The following is an 18,699-nucleotide window of genomic DNA, read 5'->3' on the forward strand; positions in this document are numbered from 1 at the left end:
TTTATCGCTCTCCCTGGTATGGAAAGGTGTTTAGATTATTATCATTTCGGCTTTATGTGTGGAGCAAGCCGAAGCAGCGAGAAACAACACCCTTTCGTGCGTGCCGGGGCTCGACTCAGGCCGGCGCCTGTTAGAACTTCCCGAGCTCCCCCTCGGGTTCCCGCCCCAGGGCGCGCGGCCCCGCCCCCTCCCTCCGTAGTGTCGCGAGCCCCACGCCAGGTCTCGCGCTGTTGCCTGGGAGACCGGGCTCTGCCCTATAACAACAGCGGGCGAAGGGGGCGGAGATTCCGAGTAAGTTCGCGAGAGCCAGCCCTCCAGGGTCGAGGACTTGGGGCGCATGCGGCAACTTGCCTTTGCTCTCGCGAGGTTTCGTCTTCCCGGAAGCGCTGGAGGACCGTGTCCCGGGAACGGCGTCGGGATGTGTGGGGGTTGTGTGGAGAAGGAGTATCCCAACCGGGTGAGCGAGTGGGCGCCGAGGACTTCTCGCTCCCGTGGCCCGTGGCCCCGGCCGGCCTTCCCTGAGAGGCTGGGCGCGGGCCGACCCGGCCGCTCTGCCCGTTGCGGTGACCCGGTAGCTGTCTTTAGGCGCTTGATGGCGGCGGCGTCCTCTGGCCGCGGTTTCCGCGGGTCCCCGCCCCCCCCCCCCCCCCCGGCGGCTGAACTCAGCCGTCACCCCACTTTCTCTCGAGTTCCAGGGCACAGCAAGGGAAACTCCACCATCAACAATCCAGTCCGACGACGAAGGGACACGCCCCCCACCCCCCAACTCCGGGTCTTCCTCTCAAGCTTGATTCGGCGAAATTCACGTTTCTTACCGAATTTCTAGCGCGGGAAGCCACCTCTGAGGCCATTTGGTATAACCCAGTGTTGCAGGTGGAACTAATGCCCGGAGAGGGGCAATCACTTGCCCAAGTTCACGTTCTCTGAACTGGGGAGCCAAGGCCAGAACTCAGATGACCGGCCTTTACTTTTTTTTTTTCTTTTTTAAATCTCGGTTCTTCTCAATCTCGGGAGGTTACCGAAGCTTTTTTTTTTTTTTTACTCTCATTCGGGATATACTTCTTGAACGTTTAGGTGTGTAGCTAGATTACTTTGCGAGGCCAGAAAGGGATTCCAAAGAAATAAAAGGCAGCTTTCGTTGCATCCCCAGAGCTTACAGTTTAGCGGAGTGTGATTCACAGAAAATGAATAGTAACAGTTCATAAATGCTGTTCGAGGTGTAGAGAAACGGGAGAGAAATAGCGCTGGTTCCTCAAGAGAAAGGTGGACTTCTTTTGGGATTTGAAGGCTAGTTTTGATTAGGGAAGGAAAGGAGGAGCCAGAGGCTTGGGGAATATAACAGGAACAAGGATTCTTGTCGTGGTTGGGAGGCCGGAAATCTGCAGTTTTCTGGTCTCTTGCTATCCTGAGTAATACTTAGTCTTTGGGGGAAGGATATGTAACAAGAATGCTCACGTTCCCTTCTTGGGAAAAGGTGTAACATTATCACATGAAGATATGCAGCAGTTCCCATTCTAGAGAAGTTAAGTGCATATGCATATGTTTCTAGAGACTTGCGTAAGAATGCTCATACCAGCATTATTTGTAGTCACAAACTGGAAAAGTGTGATAGGATCATAGGAACACCATGAATGAGTCATGAAAGTGAATTAATTAAAGCGGTTGCTCTCAACAGGGTGAGGTTTTTTGTTTTTGTTTTGTTTTGTTTTTGCCTCCGAAAGGATGTTTGGCACTATCTGTAGACATTTTTAGTTGTCACAACTGGGGATACTACTGATACCTACTAGGTAGAGGCATTATACTGTACATTTTTGTTTCATATACTTCACTGTGTTCTGATTCATAAAAAGTTTAAAAAGAAATTTTTATGAATCCGGTAACGAACACTGCACTTTTCAGAGACCACAACAAGGGAGGTGTTTATAGGGAAGAGTATTAAAGAGATTAGGTTGGATTCTTAATAATTGAGCTAATCAAAAGACTTAAAAATTGTATTAAGAAGTTAGATTCTGGGCAGCTCCAGTGGCCCAGCGGTTTAGTGCCGCCTTCAGCCCAGGGCGTGATCCTGGAGACCCGGATGGATCCCTGCATGGAGCCTGCTTCTCCCTCTGCTTGTGTCTCTGCCTCTCTCTGTGTGTCTGTCATGAATAAATAGATAAAATCTTAAAAAAAAAAAAAAAAAAGTTAGATTCTACACTTTAGGCATTGGGCATACATCAGAAAAAAATGAATAGAGAAATAATTTTGAAATCTGTTATTTAGGGGAATGAATCTTATGACTGTATGTTGAGGTTATGGTGGGGGAGGGAATGTAAAAGGGAGAGCCCTACAGAGTATTTGGGGAGCCATGGCAACAGTAGTGTAGGCATGAGATAATGAAGACTTCATTTCAAGGAAAGAATTAATAGAACTCAACCCATTTAATGGCGGGAGGAACTATAGATGATCTTAGAGTTTTCAATCTAGGCAATTGGGAAATTGGAAATACCATTACAGAAATTGGAGGCATATGGGAGAGAGAACCAAAATTGGGGTTCACATGGTCAGATTGTTTGTATCACGTTTCATCCAAGATTGAGAATGTAACATCCAAGGAGTCGAGTGAAAATACAGGATTGCAGTTTAGGTGTGAGATTCAGATGAGCTAGCCAAATAAAAGTGTCAAAATAGAAAGGATTTGTTTTCTTAGGAAAAGAATGTGGAGAATCAAGGAGAAACAAGGGCTGAGCTTCAAGGAATAATTTAGAAAGTGAAAATAAAGTAGAAGAAGAATAGAGAAAAGGATTGAGGTGATTGAGAAACCAGAAAAGTACCTTTCTTTTCTTTTTTGAAAAATGTCTTTCATAAGCACTTTTTTTCTGACTGTTCTGTTCTGGAATAATTAAAGGGCTGTCATGAGGAAGAATTAAAATTTTATTGGAATTTCAGAAGGCAGATTTAGAAATCTTGAGTGGGTGGATGTTACTGGGTTGTAGGCTTTGAGTCAGAACAAAGAACTTTATAACAGATTCGCAAAAGTGGAATGGGCGACTCTTGGAGGAATTGGACTCTCTTCCTGTTCAGGAGAGATTGACCAGTTGAAATCACAGAGGACCAACTCAAGGAGTTTTTGAAGTCATGCGATATTTCTGAAAGCAGTAAGAGCAGGAACTACTTTGAGCTTAGGAAAGGAAAGGACAATAAGATGATGGTAGCAAGTATAGTGTACTCATCCAAAAAATTGGCAGAGAAAAATAATGGATTAGCATCTCAAGAAGTATTAAGTGTGGGGCAGCCCGGGTGGCTCAGCGGTTTAGTGCCGCTTGCAGCCCAGGGTATGGTCCTGGAGACCCTGGATCAAGTCCCACGTTGGGCTCCCTACATGGAGCCTGCTTCTCCCTCTGCCTGTGTCTCTGCCTCTCTCTGTGTGTCTCTCATGAATAAATAAATAAAATATTTTTTTTAAAAAGTATTAAGTGTGGAATGAATAGATAGTAAATATTTATCTTTGGTTTCATAAAATTTTCTGGAGACTTGTGGTAGATATTTTTCACAGATGAGAGATACTAGTCTTAGAAGACAAACACAAATAGTGAAAGAAAAGGTTTGACAAATTGGACTTTATAAAAATCAAGACTCTTCAAAAGACATCATTTTAAAAAGGGCACACCAATAACAGGGAGAAAATATTTGTAATACAAATCTGACAGAAGACTTGTCTCTAAGATATATAAAGAACTCTTACAACTCAGTAAGTCTTAAAACTAGATAAGATAAACAACCTATCAAAAAATGGGCAAAAGATTTGAATAGACTCTCCACAAAAGAAGGTACATTGTAAGGCACCATGAAAAGATGCTTAACGTTATTAGTCATGAGGGAAATGCAAATTAAAAACTATTGTGATATACCCCATGATCAGGAGGGCTAAAATAAAAGATACAGTACCTCAGGTTGGTGAGGATATGGAGCAACTAGAACTCATGCAGTGCTGATGGGAATAGAAAATGGAAAACTTTGGAAAATTAATGGGCAGTTATAGAGTTTGCATAGATCATATTTTTACCATCTGACTCAGCAATTCCACTTCTAGATATTTACTCAAGAGAAGGGCATATATCTACACAAGACTTACTGAGTCTTTGTAGCTACTTTATTCATAATAACTTCAAGTGAAAAGGACCCAAATCTATCAACAGATGAATCCATTCAATGGAATACTATTTGGCAATAAAAAGCAATGAGCTTCCAGTACAACATAGATGATTAACATGGACATTATTTTGAACAAAAGAAATGGGATGCAGAATAGTGTACTGCATCGTTCTATTTATATAAATTTTTTTAGCAAGCAAAACTAGTATCTAGAGATAAGAATCAGATCAAAGAATGCTTGAAGTGAGATAGGGGTTGGAGGTAGATTGCAAAGCCTGAAGGATCTCCTGGGAAGGTAGAAATTTTTATATCTTGATTGGTGTAGTGGTTACATTGATATATATATCTGTTAAAAGTCATTCACCTATACCCTTACAGTATGTGGGTTTTATTATATAGAAGCTATACTTCAGTGAAGGTTATTTTTTAAAAAATCAAAGTACCTGTTCTTAATAGTTGGAAATTTGAACTTTAACCCCAAGGCCATTTTTCCCCTTTAGCAGTTAAATTGATGTGCCTGTGATTTAGTATCTCCCAACTATATAGTTAGATTGATTTCCTCGCTTCCACCCACTCCCACCCCCACCCTAACAGTTAATCTCTTCCTTAATACATAGCATCAAGGAGCCACTCCAAAGGGAGAGGTTGACTGTGGCGCTGGGAATCCAGGAAGGCTACACTATGGCATCACTTAAAGCTGGTTTTCCTGCTAGTTCATAAGCACCTAGAAGGAGGAAAGATGTGACTCATCCCCTAATCCTTCACTGTACTTTTGCACTGTATCAAGCACATAGCTGCATTGGAGAAGTGTTGATTTGACTGGTTTTTAGTCACATTAATTATTAAAGAATACTTTATGTATGGGTCAGAAATGAGGTTGAATTAGAGTATTTATAAAATTACTTCCTGAGCAATTAGTAAGCCTTTAGCAAAGACCTCCCTTGAGCTAGGAGCATAAGTTATTTACAGTTTCTTAGTGATGAAGCAAATCCCTTTCTTTTGAACACTGTGGTGTCAGTCTGATGAATTGCAGAGCTTATCTTCTCTGCCTGAATCACACATACCCTTAAGGACAGGCATCTGTAGAGATGAGGGTTTATTCTTGTTTGCTTATTTTGTATTATTTTTTAAGGCATCAAAAAATGCAATTTCAACTATCAACTGACTATCACATTGTATAAGATCATTTTTATCATTCAGTGCTTCTATTTTTTTTAATATTTTATTTATTCATGAGAGAGAGAGGCAAAGACACAGGCAGAGGGAGAAGCAGGCTTCATGCAGGGAGCCTGACATGGGACTCGATCCTGGGCCTCTAGGATCACGCCCTGGGCTGAAGGTGGCGCTAAACCGCTGAGCCCCCCGGGCTGCCCCAGTGCTTCCATTTTGATTGTATTTTAATTCTAGTTTTATGCTATGCCTCATTTAATATTGTTGGCTATTAGATTTTTCTGATTTTTCCTTTTCACATTTTATATTATTAAAGCTTCATTAAGTTTCTAAATAACCATTTGCATTTAGTCCTCTCAAACACAGTTGCAATCCTCAGAAACTTACAGCTTTAACACTGCTTCAGTTTTAGTTGCCATAAATAGCACTTCTAGAGGAAAGCTAGTAATTTCAAAAATCACTTAGTACAGACTTCAAGCAAGTCAATTCTGGCCATAGTTTTGTGGGTTGTTTTTTTTTTTTTGCCTTTAGAAATTTTTAGTCTATTAATTATTTTCACCACGGATTTTGAAATAGAAGAAAATTAAATTCCTATTTTTAATATCTTAGGGTAACATCTGCCTGGAGAATGGCTCTTTCTTGCTGAACTTTACAGGCTGTGCAGTGTGCAGTAAGCGGGATTTTATGCTGATCACAAACAAATCTTTCAAAGAGGAAGATGGTGAAGAAATAGTTACCTATGATCGTAAGTAGAGTTTTTATTTTCATGCAAATCTGGGGGCAGAGACCTGCTCTAGAAAGCTGATATGTTGTGCCTACTGATACGTTGTATTTTATGAGGCCTGTTTCTATATTGTATTGCAACAGAGTTGCTAGTTCGGTTTTTAAGAGGAAGATAAATATGATGCTAGTAAATATGATGCTAGCTAGCATCAACAGATTCTGCCTAAGTGACTTTTGCAGATGACTGAAGCTTATGATTCAGGTACCATTTTTTGTTTGTTTATTATTATTATTTTTTAAAGATTTTATTTCTTTATTCATGAGGGACAGAGAGAGGCAGAGACATAGGCTGAGAGAGAAGCAGGCTGGGTTCAGGGAGCCTGATGCGGAACTCGATCCCAGGACTCCAGGATCACACCCTGGCCCGAAGGCAGACACACAACCACTGAGCCACCCAGGCATCCCGTTTGTTTGTTTATTTATTCTAAAGTCTTTATGCCTTCTGAAACAAGATACGGAGACTTTTTTTTGACCCTATGGTCATTCATGTGAGTTTTCTTTTTTTACTATAGTCTAATACAGTGATGTCCTCCAACAGCTACTAAAATGTTTAGGGCTATTTGCTGCCATACAGAATGACCCTGGGATATTACAGTTTTTTAGTCTTGTTTCTGCTCTCAGCTTTTTTTGTCTTCTCTCTCATTATCTTTCTGTGTTACCTTCATATGCTGCTCCTCATCCTCTAGATGCTGAGGAACCAAATAAATAAGCTCTGTATCATAAAAATGAATCAGATCTGAGGTTGGCACTCTAAGAATTTCTGTGAGTAAATTAAGTGTGTGTACATTTTAGCACCTAGGTATGGTGATGATAATTTAAACTGTTTATATCCTCTTTTTGCTTGTCACCTGGTTCTTCAGTATGTTCTGAATATATGAGGAATAAATGTGCAAATAATATTTTGTAAAAAAGATATGAGAGACACTAAGCCTTTAGTCATTGAAAATGTTCTAAATATTCTAAATGTTCTAAAGTAGAACAGTCTTTTTCTTTATTTCAGGAATAACCCTTTCAACTCTGTTTTAAAGAGGTAGTAGGACACAGTGGTTAAGAGCAAGGGCTCTGGAGCCAGAATGCATGGGTTTGAGTTCTGTTTCCCACACTTCTAGCTCAGTAGTCTTGCTAATTGCTTAACTGTGGTGTGCCTTTGTTTCTTTATCCTTAAAAAGGTTATAACAATAGGATCTACCTCTGGGTTTTGAGAAGATTAAGTACGTAAACAGATAAAAAGTACTTAGAACTATATCTGGCACACATTAGGCACTCAATAAATCATATTTTTAAAAAATAAATCCTATTATATTTTTAAGGAGTTTTATTATTAAATTCATTTTAATGTCTAGCATTGGCTTTTTATTTATGATTGTTTTTAGTAGCACAGTTTCTAGAAGTCCTGAGAATGGGAATTAGTATATGCCTGTTAAATCTCTGAGTTGAGGCCATTCGTTATGTAGCGTTGCTATGTGATGGATTTTGGGTTTCTTATCAAGGTAGATATTAGAATGGGTTTCCTGCTGCTGTGTTAAATATATCAGTTAAGATTCTTATAAACAATACCTTGCTGAAAATAGAAATTTTACTGCCTTAAGAGACCTTCCAACACTTAATTATTTAAATCTCTCTCTGTTTTGGCAGATCTATGTAAGAATTGTCATCACATAATAGCCAGGCATGAGTACACATTCAGTATCATGGATGAATTTCAGGTAAATGTATATATATGGTATATTATTGTGGGGAGGGATAATAAAAGTACTTTTGTAAATATAAATATAGTCTTAATAAGTGAAGTACTAGTAAATATTAAAGGAGACCATCCTTCTCTTCTAATTGTGTATGTTAAGAGAGACACTTTAGATGTACATTGATCTGTTCCAGGCTGTCTTCATAAGAGTCACAAGTCAAAATGCATGATATCTCAAGCCTGTCATTTTTGTTTTTAAAGAATAGCACATTGTGGGCTCTTATGAGGTTACAATTGTGCTTTTTTTTTTTTCTCTATCCAGTTATGTAATTGCACAGTTGTTGGTTTTGATGAGTGTTGGCTTGCCCACTGCCCTCATACTTGCTGAGCATGGGAATTCTGATAAGGAGGTTATCCTTGTCTTCCCCAGTAGGCGTATAGAGTCGAGCAACTTTGTAGTCTCAGCTGTGGTAAGATATTGTAATATCATTCGTTAAGTAAAATGATAGGATGGCTATACCAAGGTTGGAGGAAAGAAGCTGGACCACCGAGCACATGAAGAATTGTACAAAAGGCTGCTGTATGCCTGAGTTGTTGAAGATTCACAGATCATCTGATGGTCAGGTAGAGAAGCTGGGCAGTGGGGCAGAGCCAGGGGTAACCTGGAAACCATAAGGACACACTAGAGCCTGTATCTGTCTCTTACTGCCTCCATTTTCAAGCCTTCAGACTGACTGACTTACTTAGAGTGAACTATGTATTCATCTATAGGATATAAAAATCAGGTTAGAGCTTTTAACAGGCAGGGGAGTTTTTTTTAAGTCCTTCCAATTTGGGTAGCATTTTATTTTATTTTTTTAAATTTTCTTTATTTATTTATTAATGAGAGACACACAGAGATGAGAGACACAGAGAGATAGGCAGGGAAGCAGGCTCCCTGCAGGGAGCCTGATGCAGAACTGGATCCCAGGACCTCAGGATCATGACCTGAGCCAAAGGCAGAAGCTCAACCACTGAGCCACCCAGGTACCCCTGGGTAGCATTTTCATTAGAAAAAAATAATAATCTTCATAACAGAATTTTACAGTATAGCCATTCTCATTCATTTGTATTTTAGTGTAGAAGAAAGCACTTATACACCTGTCAGAATCCGGTCTGATATGTTGTGATTAATCTGTACAACATCTTGACAACATCTTGTCAGCATCCAAAAATTATGTCTCAAAAGATATTTATATGTTATATGTAACTTAGGGCAAAATCAAGATCTCAGTGAATGAGTAGTGGCCAGATAGGGGATGGAGCATATCATGGGCTTAAAGAAGCAGCTCTGTCCTTTCATGAGTGGAAAGGATGGCTTCTAGTCATTTTTCAGAAGCTCCTGAAGCCCCTTAAACTTTTTAGGGCCCTAAATGGATGTTAAGATTGCCCTAATTAAGCCTTTGCCCATCACTGCCATGAGAGCAAAGCCTAGCTGATTTCCTTTATGACTGAATGCAGCCATTTTCAAAACTGCCCCAGAAATGACTTCGGAGTAGGGAGAAGAAGATAAAGGAAGATGGCTTGTATTGACAACTTGCAGACAGTGAAATTCTCTTCGGAAAACCCCAACTCTTAAACTGGGCTTTCCACCTCATCTTCTCTCTCAACATCTGCTTCCTTCCACCTGTATTCTATATCTACCATCAGATTCATTTTCTGAAAGTGATGCTTTAGACCACCACTGTGACCCTTCCATAGCTCATTTTAGCTACAGTGTAATATCTGAGCTCCTCATTTCAGTGTTCTCATGGGGCTGGCCGCCTTCCCTCTCTCTTCTTTCCCACTAGTCTCATTGGCTTACCACATATAGCATTGTCCAACCTCAGACTCTTCCCTCTGTCCCAATAGAGAGGAAGATTTGTATTCCTTCCTCCCTAAGGCTACCCTTTCTACATTTCCTCACCAATCTACTCTCTATCCAGCATCTTCTTTTGTCTCCCTGGGTTTTAAAATATTTCTTACAGTAAATATACTTGATTCATCATTGGTTAAAAAATAAGTCAAAAATCTTTCATTTCACTCAGCTACTTCTGTGATTCCTCTTCTAGTCATCTTCATCCTTCCTTTTCCTTCTTTACTTGAATAGGTCTTTACCCTATTCTCTTTATTTCCCCGTGCTCCTCTTAACCATCTGCAAACATTTTCATTTCATTTTCATTTCACTTTACTAAATGATTTTCATTTTCACTTTACTAAAACTATTCTCTCAGAGGTCTCCTATAATGTAGCTGAATGCTGTGACCTTGCCTCCATTCTTAGCTCTTTTATCATCTCTCTTGGGTCTGGTTTTGTCAACCATTGTGGTTTTTGAAGGATTTCTTCCCTAAGGTCCATAGTGCCAGACTTTTTTCTTTCTTTTTAAAATCATTTTGAGTCTTCTTTTGCTTTTTCCCTGGTTTCCTTTCCTATTGTTCCCTAACTGATTTTCCCCTGAGCTTTGGTCTCCAGTCAGAACCTTCTCTTTACTTTCTCAAATAGTGAGCACACACCCACTCGGGCTCACTTGAAACCCATCAGCTGTCTCACAGATGTCATTCTTGAATGCTAATAACCCTGTTTTGTTTTGTTTTAAATGTCTTCTGGGCAAAAGGAGGCAGAATAGTGTTTTAACCTTCATCACCCAGCTTCAGTTTGCTGTATTTATATCTCACATCTCCCTATAGGATTATTTTGAATCAAATCCCAACTATATCACCACTTCTGTCAGTATTTCAGAACATATCTCTAAAAGACAAGAATTCTGTTTTTAAAATAACCACAGTATCATTGCTAAAGTGAGATTTTTCTGATGGCACAAGTAGGGAGAAAAGTAGAGACAGGAGTAGAGAGTTTAAGCAGAAAATACATTATAAATGATAACAGGTCACACAGAGAGAGAGAGAGGCAGAGACATAGGCAGAGGGAGAAGCAGCCTCCATGCACCGGGAGCCCGACGTGGGATTCGATCCCGGGTCTCCAGGATCGCGTCCTGGGCCAAAGGCAGGTGCCAAACCGCTGCGCCACCCAGGGATCCCCCAGTATCCTTTATTTTTTTGTATCACCCTAAAAGTCACTGAAAGGACTATGTGTTTGCTTAGGAAACAAAAGGGAATCTGTGAGACAGCCTTCTATTCCACTGTGGGCTAGGAAAGGAAAGGACTTGGGGTCAGAATTAATAGTTTTCGAAGAAAATGGCCATGGTATGCACAGAATTAAGCAAAGGATCTGGTCTTCTCAAAAGTGTGATTCCACATACTCCACTCTTCTTCCAAATGTCTGTCGCTGTATTTACCCCAGGTGGAACCTTTGAGGGTCTCCATGAATGACTGGAGGGAATTCTCATTCTCCCAACTTGGCCAGTTTTGATAAAAGGTGCCTTGATCGCGGTGGAACAGGGAGATATGTTCTAGCATTCCAAGTTAGAATTCTAGACACATTTTCCCACAGAAGTACTACTATGTATGGCTAGATTCTATAGTACTTGTACAATGAATTTGAAAGACTCCCTGGAATTTCCTGGCAATCTAACTGCTGCGGTCAACATTACTTCTGTGGGAAACTGCTTTGAATTCCAAATAATTGACCTACAGTGAAATTTGGATTCCAAACCAGCTATAAATTAAAGATTACAGGTGCAATCAGTCTTATTTAATAATTTAATAATTATTGTCTTTCCAGATTATACCACATGTTAGGTTTTTTTTTTGCTCTCCAGTTACATTATACATTTTGCAAGGTCACACCTGCCCTTGCCTTCTCTCATGTCTGCCAGTGTACCTAGCACATTGCAGAGCATTGAGATACTTAATAAAAACTTGTCAATGGATAGATTGGGTGAAGCAGAAGTTGTTGTTTTTTGTTTTTTGTTTTTAAAGCAGAAGTATTTTAGAGCAGTAAAAGACCTTGTATAGGGGGGATTTTTATTTCAATTTTTTAAGGTTTATTTTTGGGGTGGGGGGAGGGAAGAAGGAGAGAATCTTCAGCCAGACTCTCTGCTGAGCGTGGAGCCCAGCATGGGGCTCATCTCATGACCCTGAGGCCATAATCTGAGCCGAAACCAAGAGTTGGACACTTATCAACTGAGTCACCTAGGCGCCCCTGTTTCTTTTTTTAATTTATGAGACCTGTGTTTGTTCTCTGAGCTCTAGCCTCTACTTATCAATATTGTATGAGTAGAGTAGACCTTGAAATTAAGTGTGGCCTTAAAGAAACAATCTTTCTCTTTTTTTTTTTTTTTCAATCTTTCTCTTGTCACAGCTAAGTTCCCCACTGAACTCACTGGTAGGAAGCAGAAATGCAGTTACCTGGTTCTGAGTCTCTGAACCATAGTTGTTTATCTCTGTGACCCTCTCTCAAGTGACTGTCCATACCCATGAAATATAAACCACCTTGACTGACCAATCCCTAGACAGCTAACAATCTCATTTTAAGTGTGGAAATACTAATCGATTTAGCATTAAGTTTATTTTCCTGAAGAATATAAAAAAACTTTTTAAGCAAAAGCTTGAAAGGAAATATGTGTGTATAGTTTATGACCCATATTAAATATTCTAAAAGGGGATAACTATAAAAATAGGACTTTGCCCTAGGAGTTTTCCCTAAAACAAATCTCTTCAGTCACCAGCCTGCACATTTTTCAAAATTGTATTTCCAATAGAGTTAACACACAGAGTTATACTAGTTTCAGGTGTACAGGATAGTTACTCAACCCTTTCATACATCACCCGGTGCCCTCCTTAATCCTAGTCCCCTATTTCCACCATCCCATCCCTCTGGGGGATCAGTCTGTTCATCAGTTTGTTCTCTGTAGTTAAGAGTCTGTTTCTTGGTTTGTGTGCATCTTTGTCTTTTCCTTTGCTCATTTGTTTCGTTTCTTAAATTACACATAGAAGTGAAATCACGTAAGTATTTGTCTTTCTCTGACTGACTTCACTTAGCCTGATATACTCCAGGTCCATCTATGTCATTGCAAATGGCAAGGTTTCATTCTTTTTTGTCAGCCTGGATATTTGTTAAGCCCAAGAAACATAAACTCCTAAAATAGATCAAATTCCAGACAGCTAGCTCTCTAAATATGAGGCATGCCATACGAGTAGATTTAACTTAATTGTATATTTTCTTGGAGTAGATAAAAATAGTTGTTTTAGTTTGGGATCGATCTTTCATTCTTTCTTTTTAAAAATCATTTCTGTTGCTGAGTAGTCTTAAATAATCTAGAAAGGAGCAGCTCTAAGAATAGGAATTTGTCCTTAGAGACCCACACTTAAATTGCTTCACTACTTTAAATAGCAGCACTAGGGGCGCCTGGGTGGCTTAATCTGCGGAGCATCTGGCTCTTGGTTTCAGCTCAGGTCATAATCTCAGGGTCATGAGATTGAACACACCCAGCTCCCACTCCCCTTCCGTCCTACTGTCCTATCCCGTCGTCCTATCAGCATGGAGCCTGCTTAAAATTCTCCTGCCTCTCCTGCCCCTCTGCCACCCCACTCCCCATCCCCACACCCCCTCATCCTCCCCCCCTCCCCCCATGGGCACATGCACACACACTCTCTCAAATAATGAATGAATGAATTAAATAGCACTAATCAAGCTCAGTGTGTATTTGGAGATATATATAAATATATTTTATATATATATATGTGTGTGTGTGTATATATATATATATATATATATATATTTTTTTTTTTTTAGGAGAGGGAAGTTGAGAAGGGGCAGAGGGAGAGAGAGAAAGAGTCCTAAGCAGGCCCCATGCCCAATGCGGTGCCTGACTGCAAGGTTCCTTCTCATGACTCCCAACATCATGACCTGAGCCGAAATCAAGAGGCGGAGGCTTAACTGACCCAGCTCCCCAGGTGCCCCTAGTCCAATATGTGCTTTAATCCAAGAAATAGCCATGCATTTCCAAGATGATATTCTTGTGTACATAGTAAATAAAGCATCAGCATGTGTTCAATTTACATAAAATAAGACTCCAGGATACACAGAATAAACCTAAGACATCTCTGATAGGTGTTGAAGAAATTAATCTAATGTGCAGAGGGAATATCCATTCCAATTTGTAGGGAATAGCTTTACCAGAATAAGTAATGAAGTGTCTTTCTCCCTGTTCCTCAATCTTATTATGCACTTTATCTTGTTCTAGGAGTACACCATGCTATGTCTGTTATGTGGCAAAGCTGAAGATACTATCAGTATCCTCCCTGATGACCCTCGACAAATGACATTGTTATTCTAAGGATCCTTCTGCAGTTCAGTTCTGTAGTAACTATGTTGTGTTGGTTTACAATACAGCAAGCCTGATGGTTTGTCTTACTTAGTTCATAATGAAAACTATTTGCATATTTTTTCTGCTTAGACTTAACTATCCTTTGTAATTTGTAAAAATTAATTAAGGGGATTATATTCTTCTGCTAAAGTTCCCAGTTCACATCAGAATGAAGCTAGAATGAAGAATCTCTCTTAGAAATGATGTGGCTAGAAAATAAAACCAGAATGGGAGCATACCTAGATCTCAGGTCTTGGTTCCAGTAAAAGGAACCAGGGGCTCCTTGGAGAAATGATAAATTCAAGACTGGGGCAGTAAATATACAAGATGAGCTTGAAACATGTGCCACACGGAAAGTGCAAAAACAAACACACAAAAACCTATAAAACAATTATTGGGAGTGTGTCAAAGGGACAAAAGAGCCAACTGAAGGAGCTTCCAGTGACTGAAGTTAGAACAGTTTGAGCAACAAAATAAAGTAGTATTGAATTATAACCCAAATACTAAATATCCATTAAGTCCTTACTGATAGGGGCACCTGGGTGGCTCAGTTGGTTGAGCATCTGCCTTTGGCTCAGGTCGAGATCCCGGGGTCCTGGGATCGAGTCCCACATCGGGCTTCCTGCGTGGAGCCTGCTTTTCCCTCTGCTTATGTCTCTGCCTCTCTGTGTCTTTCATGAATAAATAAATAAAATCTTTAAAAAAAAAGTCCTTACTGATATAAATAAATGACTGAATAAATAAATACATAAGTTGGAAGAATAGACATTTCCCATGCAGAAGAATTACAAATTTTAAATAATATATGTAGATACTCCCCGCTCCTTAAGAGTGGGTTATTCACATCAGCTTCCTTTCAAAGAATGTTGTAGAGTATGCAGAGGGAGAAAAGTAACTTTATGATAGAAAAACCTGACATACACTAGCTCTACCAAATGATCAGCATTAACATCCTTGATGATAATCCTATCGATAATAGCTTGTACCGTTGATACGATATGATGGAAGGGCACTTTACCTTTGTGGTCTTCCTCTTCCAAACCCATAACCCTATCTAATCATGAGAAAAACATCAGAGAAATCCCAGTTGAGGGCCAGCCTACAAAATAACTGACCAGTACCCCTCAAAATTGTCAAGGCCATAAAGAGAAGTCTGGGAAACTCTCAAGCCAAAGATCATAAAGAGGTGTGACAACTAAATACAACGAAGTGTCCTGGGACAGAAAAAGGACATTTGGTTGAAACTAGCAAAATCTGAATAAAGTGTGGACTTTAATTAATATAAATAAACAGAATAATTTCATCTGCTGCAAAGAGATCTTAGAATATTTCACCTTGTATAGTTGAAAGAATACTGGTTTGAGTGTTGTAAACCCTGGCATTTAGGTCTTTCTACCTTTTGGTAGCAGTATAACCATTAAGCAAAGCGTAACTCTGGTCTTTATTGTCCCATTTCTGTTAGATTGGGCTAATAAAAATTGATATTTTACCTCTTTTGCAATATTGTTTGAAGATCCAAATGGAATAATGAACGTAAAAATGAATGCTTTGGGAAGCCTATAACGTATAATATGCGATGAGATGGCTTTGGTTCTTTCTGAGACCTAAACTTAAAGTGTCAGACATTAGAGACAACATTGTTTCCTCTTCATATGTAAGAAATTTGGAAATTCTGAACTAAAGCTTTGCTTGTAATGGAAAAAAGTGAGCAAAGTGTTCATTGTTGATACCAGGGAAGTTTTGTTATATAACAACAACAACAATAATAATGCTGAGGTTTATTAAGTACTTACTATGTGCCAAAGCCTTTTTAAACACTTATTCATCCTCACAACTCCATGAAATAGGTACTGTTGTTATCCAGTGTTAGAGCCAAAGAATCTAAAATACAAAGAAGTTAAGGAACCTAAGGTCACACAATGAGTATAATGACTCCATCTCAACACTACTGTTCGGGGCACATGAAGTCTAAGGGTCTGGTGAGGTTAGGAAGAAGCTGAGAATGTCAGTGACAGCATCTGAGGAATCTAGGCAGGCATGTCAGACCAAGATTTGTTATTCAGAAAAGTTAAGTCATCTCCTTAGAGATCAGTTGTGTTATTCCTGGAAAATGTTTTCCACTTTTCTGCAAATCTATATCTGACCTGCTGAGGAAATCATTTGGTGAAATGGATCCAGAAAGCAGAGAAAATGCTTCATTACTTTAAATAGCAGCAGTAAGCCCATTATAGCCTCTGAATTGTCCCTTCTTGGAGTTTGCTAATGTTTTCAACTTAGTCATTTGGAGCTCAAGAGTACGATTTTATAAGCCCCGACTGATAGACTCATCTCTTATAGACTGAATAAATTATCTATCTGTTTTGGACTATATATTGTGAAATTTAAAACATAAGATCCTCTCCACATATGTTATTATTAAACCAACTTTGTGCTGTGTTGTGTGATACTTTCTTTATTTTCTGGAATTCTTTGATGGATCTAATCAAATAAAGACCTCTTGAACCCAGTTCTAAATCCATATTTTTCTGTTCAGATAAAGAGGAGCCAGGCAAAAACATCAGTCTTCTTTACTTCCCTTCCTGAGATACAAGAAAGAAAAGGAATCATCTAGAGAGATATAATTGGGAAAGTGAACTTGCCCTGGCATCTTCTTCTTTGTCTACTTACTCCATGATGTGTAGATTTGGAGTCTGCATACTTAAGCTCTTGGAGTCAAAGCTCAACATGTGTGTTTTGTTGTTTTAGCTGATGTAGTCTTTCTAAAATAGTCTTGGCTTCTCCCAGTACTAATTAATTTATATATTGTAGACACAACCAGATACAGTTCATTACTTATAAGTAGTTACTAAAAAGTATATGTTCACTGTTATTTATCAAAATATCGAGAATTCTTTGTTTCTTTTTTGTGAACAAGGTTAAGTTACTTCACTGAATTTGAGGCTCTCAGTTTTAGGCTGTGTGTTTCTTGACTGTAGTACAGTTTGTATTGTAAGATACAGTCTGGTTGGATGGAAAGGAAACCAAGAGACCTAAGTCTAAAATTTGCTACCTGCTCATGTTGGGACATTGGGCAAGTAATTTATCTTCACCTCGGTTCTTCAAAGGAAAAATAGAAATAATCATGCCTCCTCCACAGTTTTATTTTTTGTTTTTTAAAAGATTTTATTGGAGAGAGAGAGTGAGCACAAGCAGTGGGGAGGAGCAGAGGGAGAAGCAGACTCCCCCACTGAGTGGGGAGCCCGGCACAGGTGTCTGCACAGAGCTTTTAAATCAAATTATATATCAGTAAAAATGTTTTTAAGTTGTGCAATGCTGTTTACAGGCAGTTATCAGTGATCTTTATGAAGGAACTCTGAAATAGAGGGAAACGCCATTGTACAGGCTTTGGGGCACCTGGCTGGCTCAGTTGGTTAAGTGTCTGACTCTTGATTTCAGATCAGGTCATAATCTCAGGGTTGTGGGATCAAGCCCCATGTTGGGCTCCATGTTCAGTGGGGCATCTGCTGGAGATTCTCTCCCTCTTCCTCTGCCTTACCCCTCAAGCACATGTGCACACTTTCAAATAAATAAATCTGGAAAAAAAAAAAAAGTACAGTCTTTATAGTCAGACTGACCTGAGTTTAACTTTTAACTGCTATTTGGAGCCCTTTGTCATTGGCAGGTGTCTTGTTCACTTCTTTAAACAGAAAAATTCTTCCTAGGGTCAGTATGAGAATTAAGTAATCTAATATATATATAAAGTACTTATGCAGTGTGTGAGTGCACTAAATAGTCAATAAATGATAGTTTGGATGACAGTTGTGATGGTGATTATAGAGTTTGGCTCAGTATTTCTTAAACTAAGGAGATATCACTGTGGGAATATAGTCATGGAAATCATAAATTTCAGTGTGTGTACTTTGACTCCCTAAAATCATTTACCCCAAGCTTTGTTTTTTTGTTAGAGCCCTCTGTGAAATGATTGTCCTGTCCCTCCTCTAAATTGAGTGACATCATCTTTGCTCTCTGGGAAAGCTTGTTTATGAGATGCCTTCCTACTTCTGAGTGCCTTAGGGGAATTTGATTAAAAGATTGAATGTGGGTGATTATATTAAGCTTTGTCATGTCTGTTTATGACCATAAACTGATACTTCTGAGAACAAAAGGGAGACAAATGAGGTGAGGAATAAAGGAAACAATTTCTCACTTCTCTTCATTGTAACTACAGCACAACTAAAGATTTAGTGAAAACGAAATGTCCTTGTGAAAGAAGTTCCTCCAGTCCTGCTGCCTTCCCTGTTTCCTGCTGAGCCAATCTGGTCAGGTCCCTTCTGAAGCATATAGCATTTTCCATACCCAAGTGAGGAGCTTTTTTCTTAGCATTATGGCTCTTACTGACTCTCTGCAAGATCATTTCCACTGTTAATTCCTAATCCTTTGGGAATCTTTAAATAATTTCTTCAACTTGAGCCTCATGGGAAAGACCCAACACATTGTACTGGCATATCAGGCCCTAAATGGCCTGTGGCATAATGCCAGTATCCAGGATAGCTGCACTGTTATTAGACCTAGCAACAGCCTTTAGCACTATGGAGATGATGAACAAATCATACTAGCATCCAGTATGAATTCTGTATTTCATTTCTCCTGAAAAGTGGTTTGT

General features: G+C 39.4%; 1 protein-coding gene across 3 annotated transcripts; it reads left to right on the plus strand.

Moving 5' to 3' along the window:
• The first annotated feature begins 226 nt into the window (after positions 1–226).
• On the plus strand, positions 227–18,147 carry CHURC1 (churchill domain containing 1). Of its 3 annotated transcripts, none has more exons than XM_026008382.2 (4): positions 227–457; positions 5,914–6,049; positions 7,723–7,793; positions 13,935–16,563. In XM_026008382.2, the coding sequence occupies exons 1-4, from the start codon at positions 338–340 to the stop codon at positions 14,025–14,027; spliced, it is 420 nt and encodes a 139-aa protein (XP_025864167.2). In that variant the 5' UTR covers positions 227–337; the 3' UTR covers positions 14,028–16,563. The 3 variants fall into 3 exon arrangements, with proteins under 3 accessions (XP_025864167.2, XP_072618722.1, XP_072618723.1); XM_072762621.1 differs by lacking the exon at positions 13,935–16,563 and adding an exon at positions 16,591–18,147 and having other exon boundaries at positions 322–457; XM_072762622.1 differs by having other exon boundaries at positions 322–457; positions 13,484–16,563.
• The last annotated feature ends 552 nt before the right edge of the window (positions 18,148–18,699 follow it).

The sequence above is a fragment of the Vulpes vulpes genome, chromosome 6 (assembly GCF_048418805.1).
Source record: "Vulpes vulpes isolate BD-2025 chromosome 6, VulVul3, whole genome shotgun sequence".
Taxonomy (NCBI): domain Eukaryota; kingdom Metazoa; phylum Chordata; class Mammalia; order Carnivora; family Canidae; genus Vulpes; species Vulpes vulpes.

What these genes read in the sequence shown, in the direction of transcription:
- CHURC1 (XM_026008382.2), top strand. Translation starts at nt 338, where the DNA reads ATGCGGCAACTTGCCTTTGCTCTCGCGAGGTTTCGTCTTCCCGGAAGC. An exon ending in AGAAGGAGTATCCCAACCGG is followed by an intron (nt 458 to 5,913) that starts GTGAGCGAGTGG and finishes TTAATATCTTAG; the next exon opens with GGTAACATCTGCCTGGAGAA. An exon ending in GTATCATGGATGAATTTCAG is followed by an intron (nt 7,794 to 13,934) that starts GTAAATGTATAT and finishes ATCTTGTTCTAG; the next exon opens with GAGTACACCATGCTATGTCT.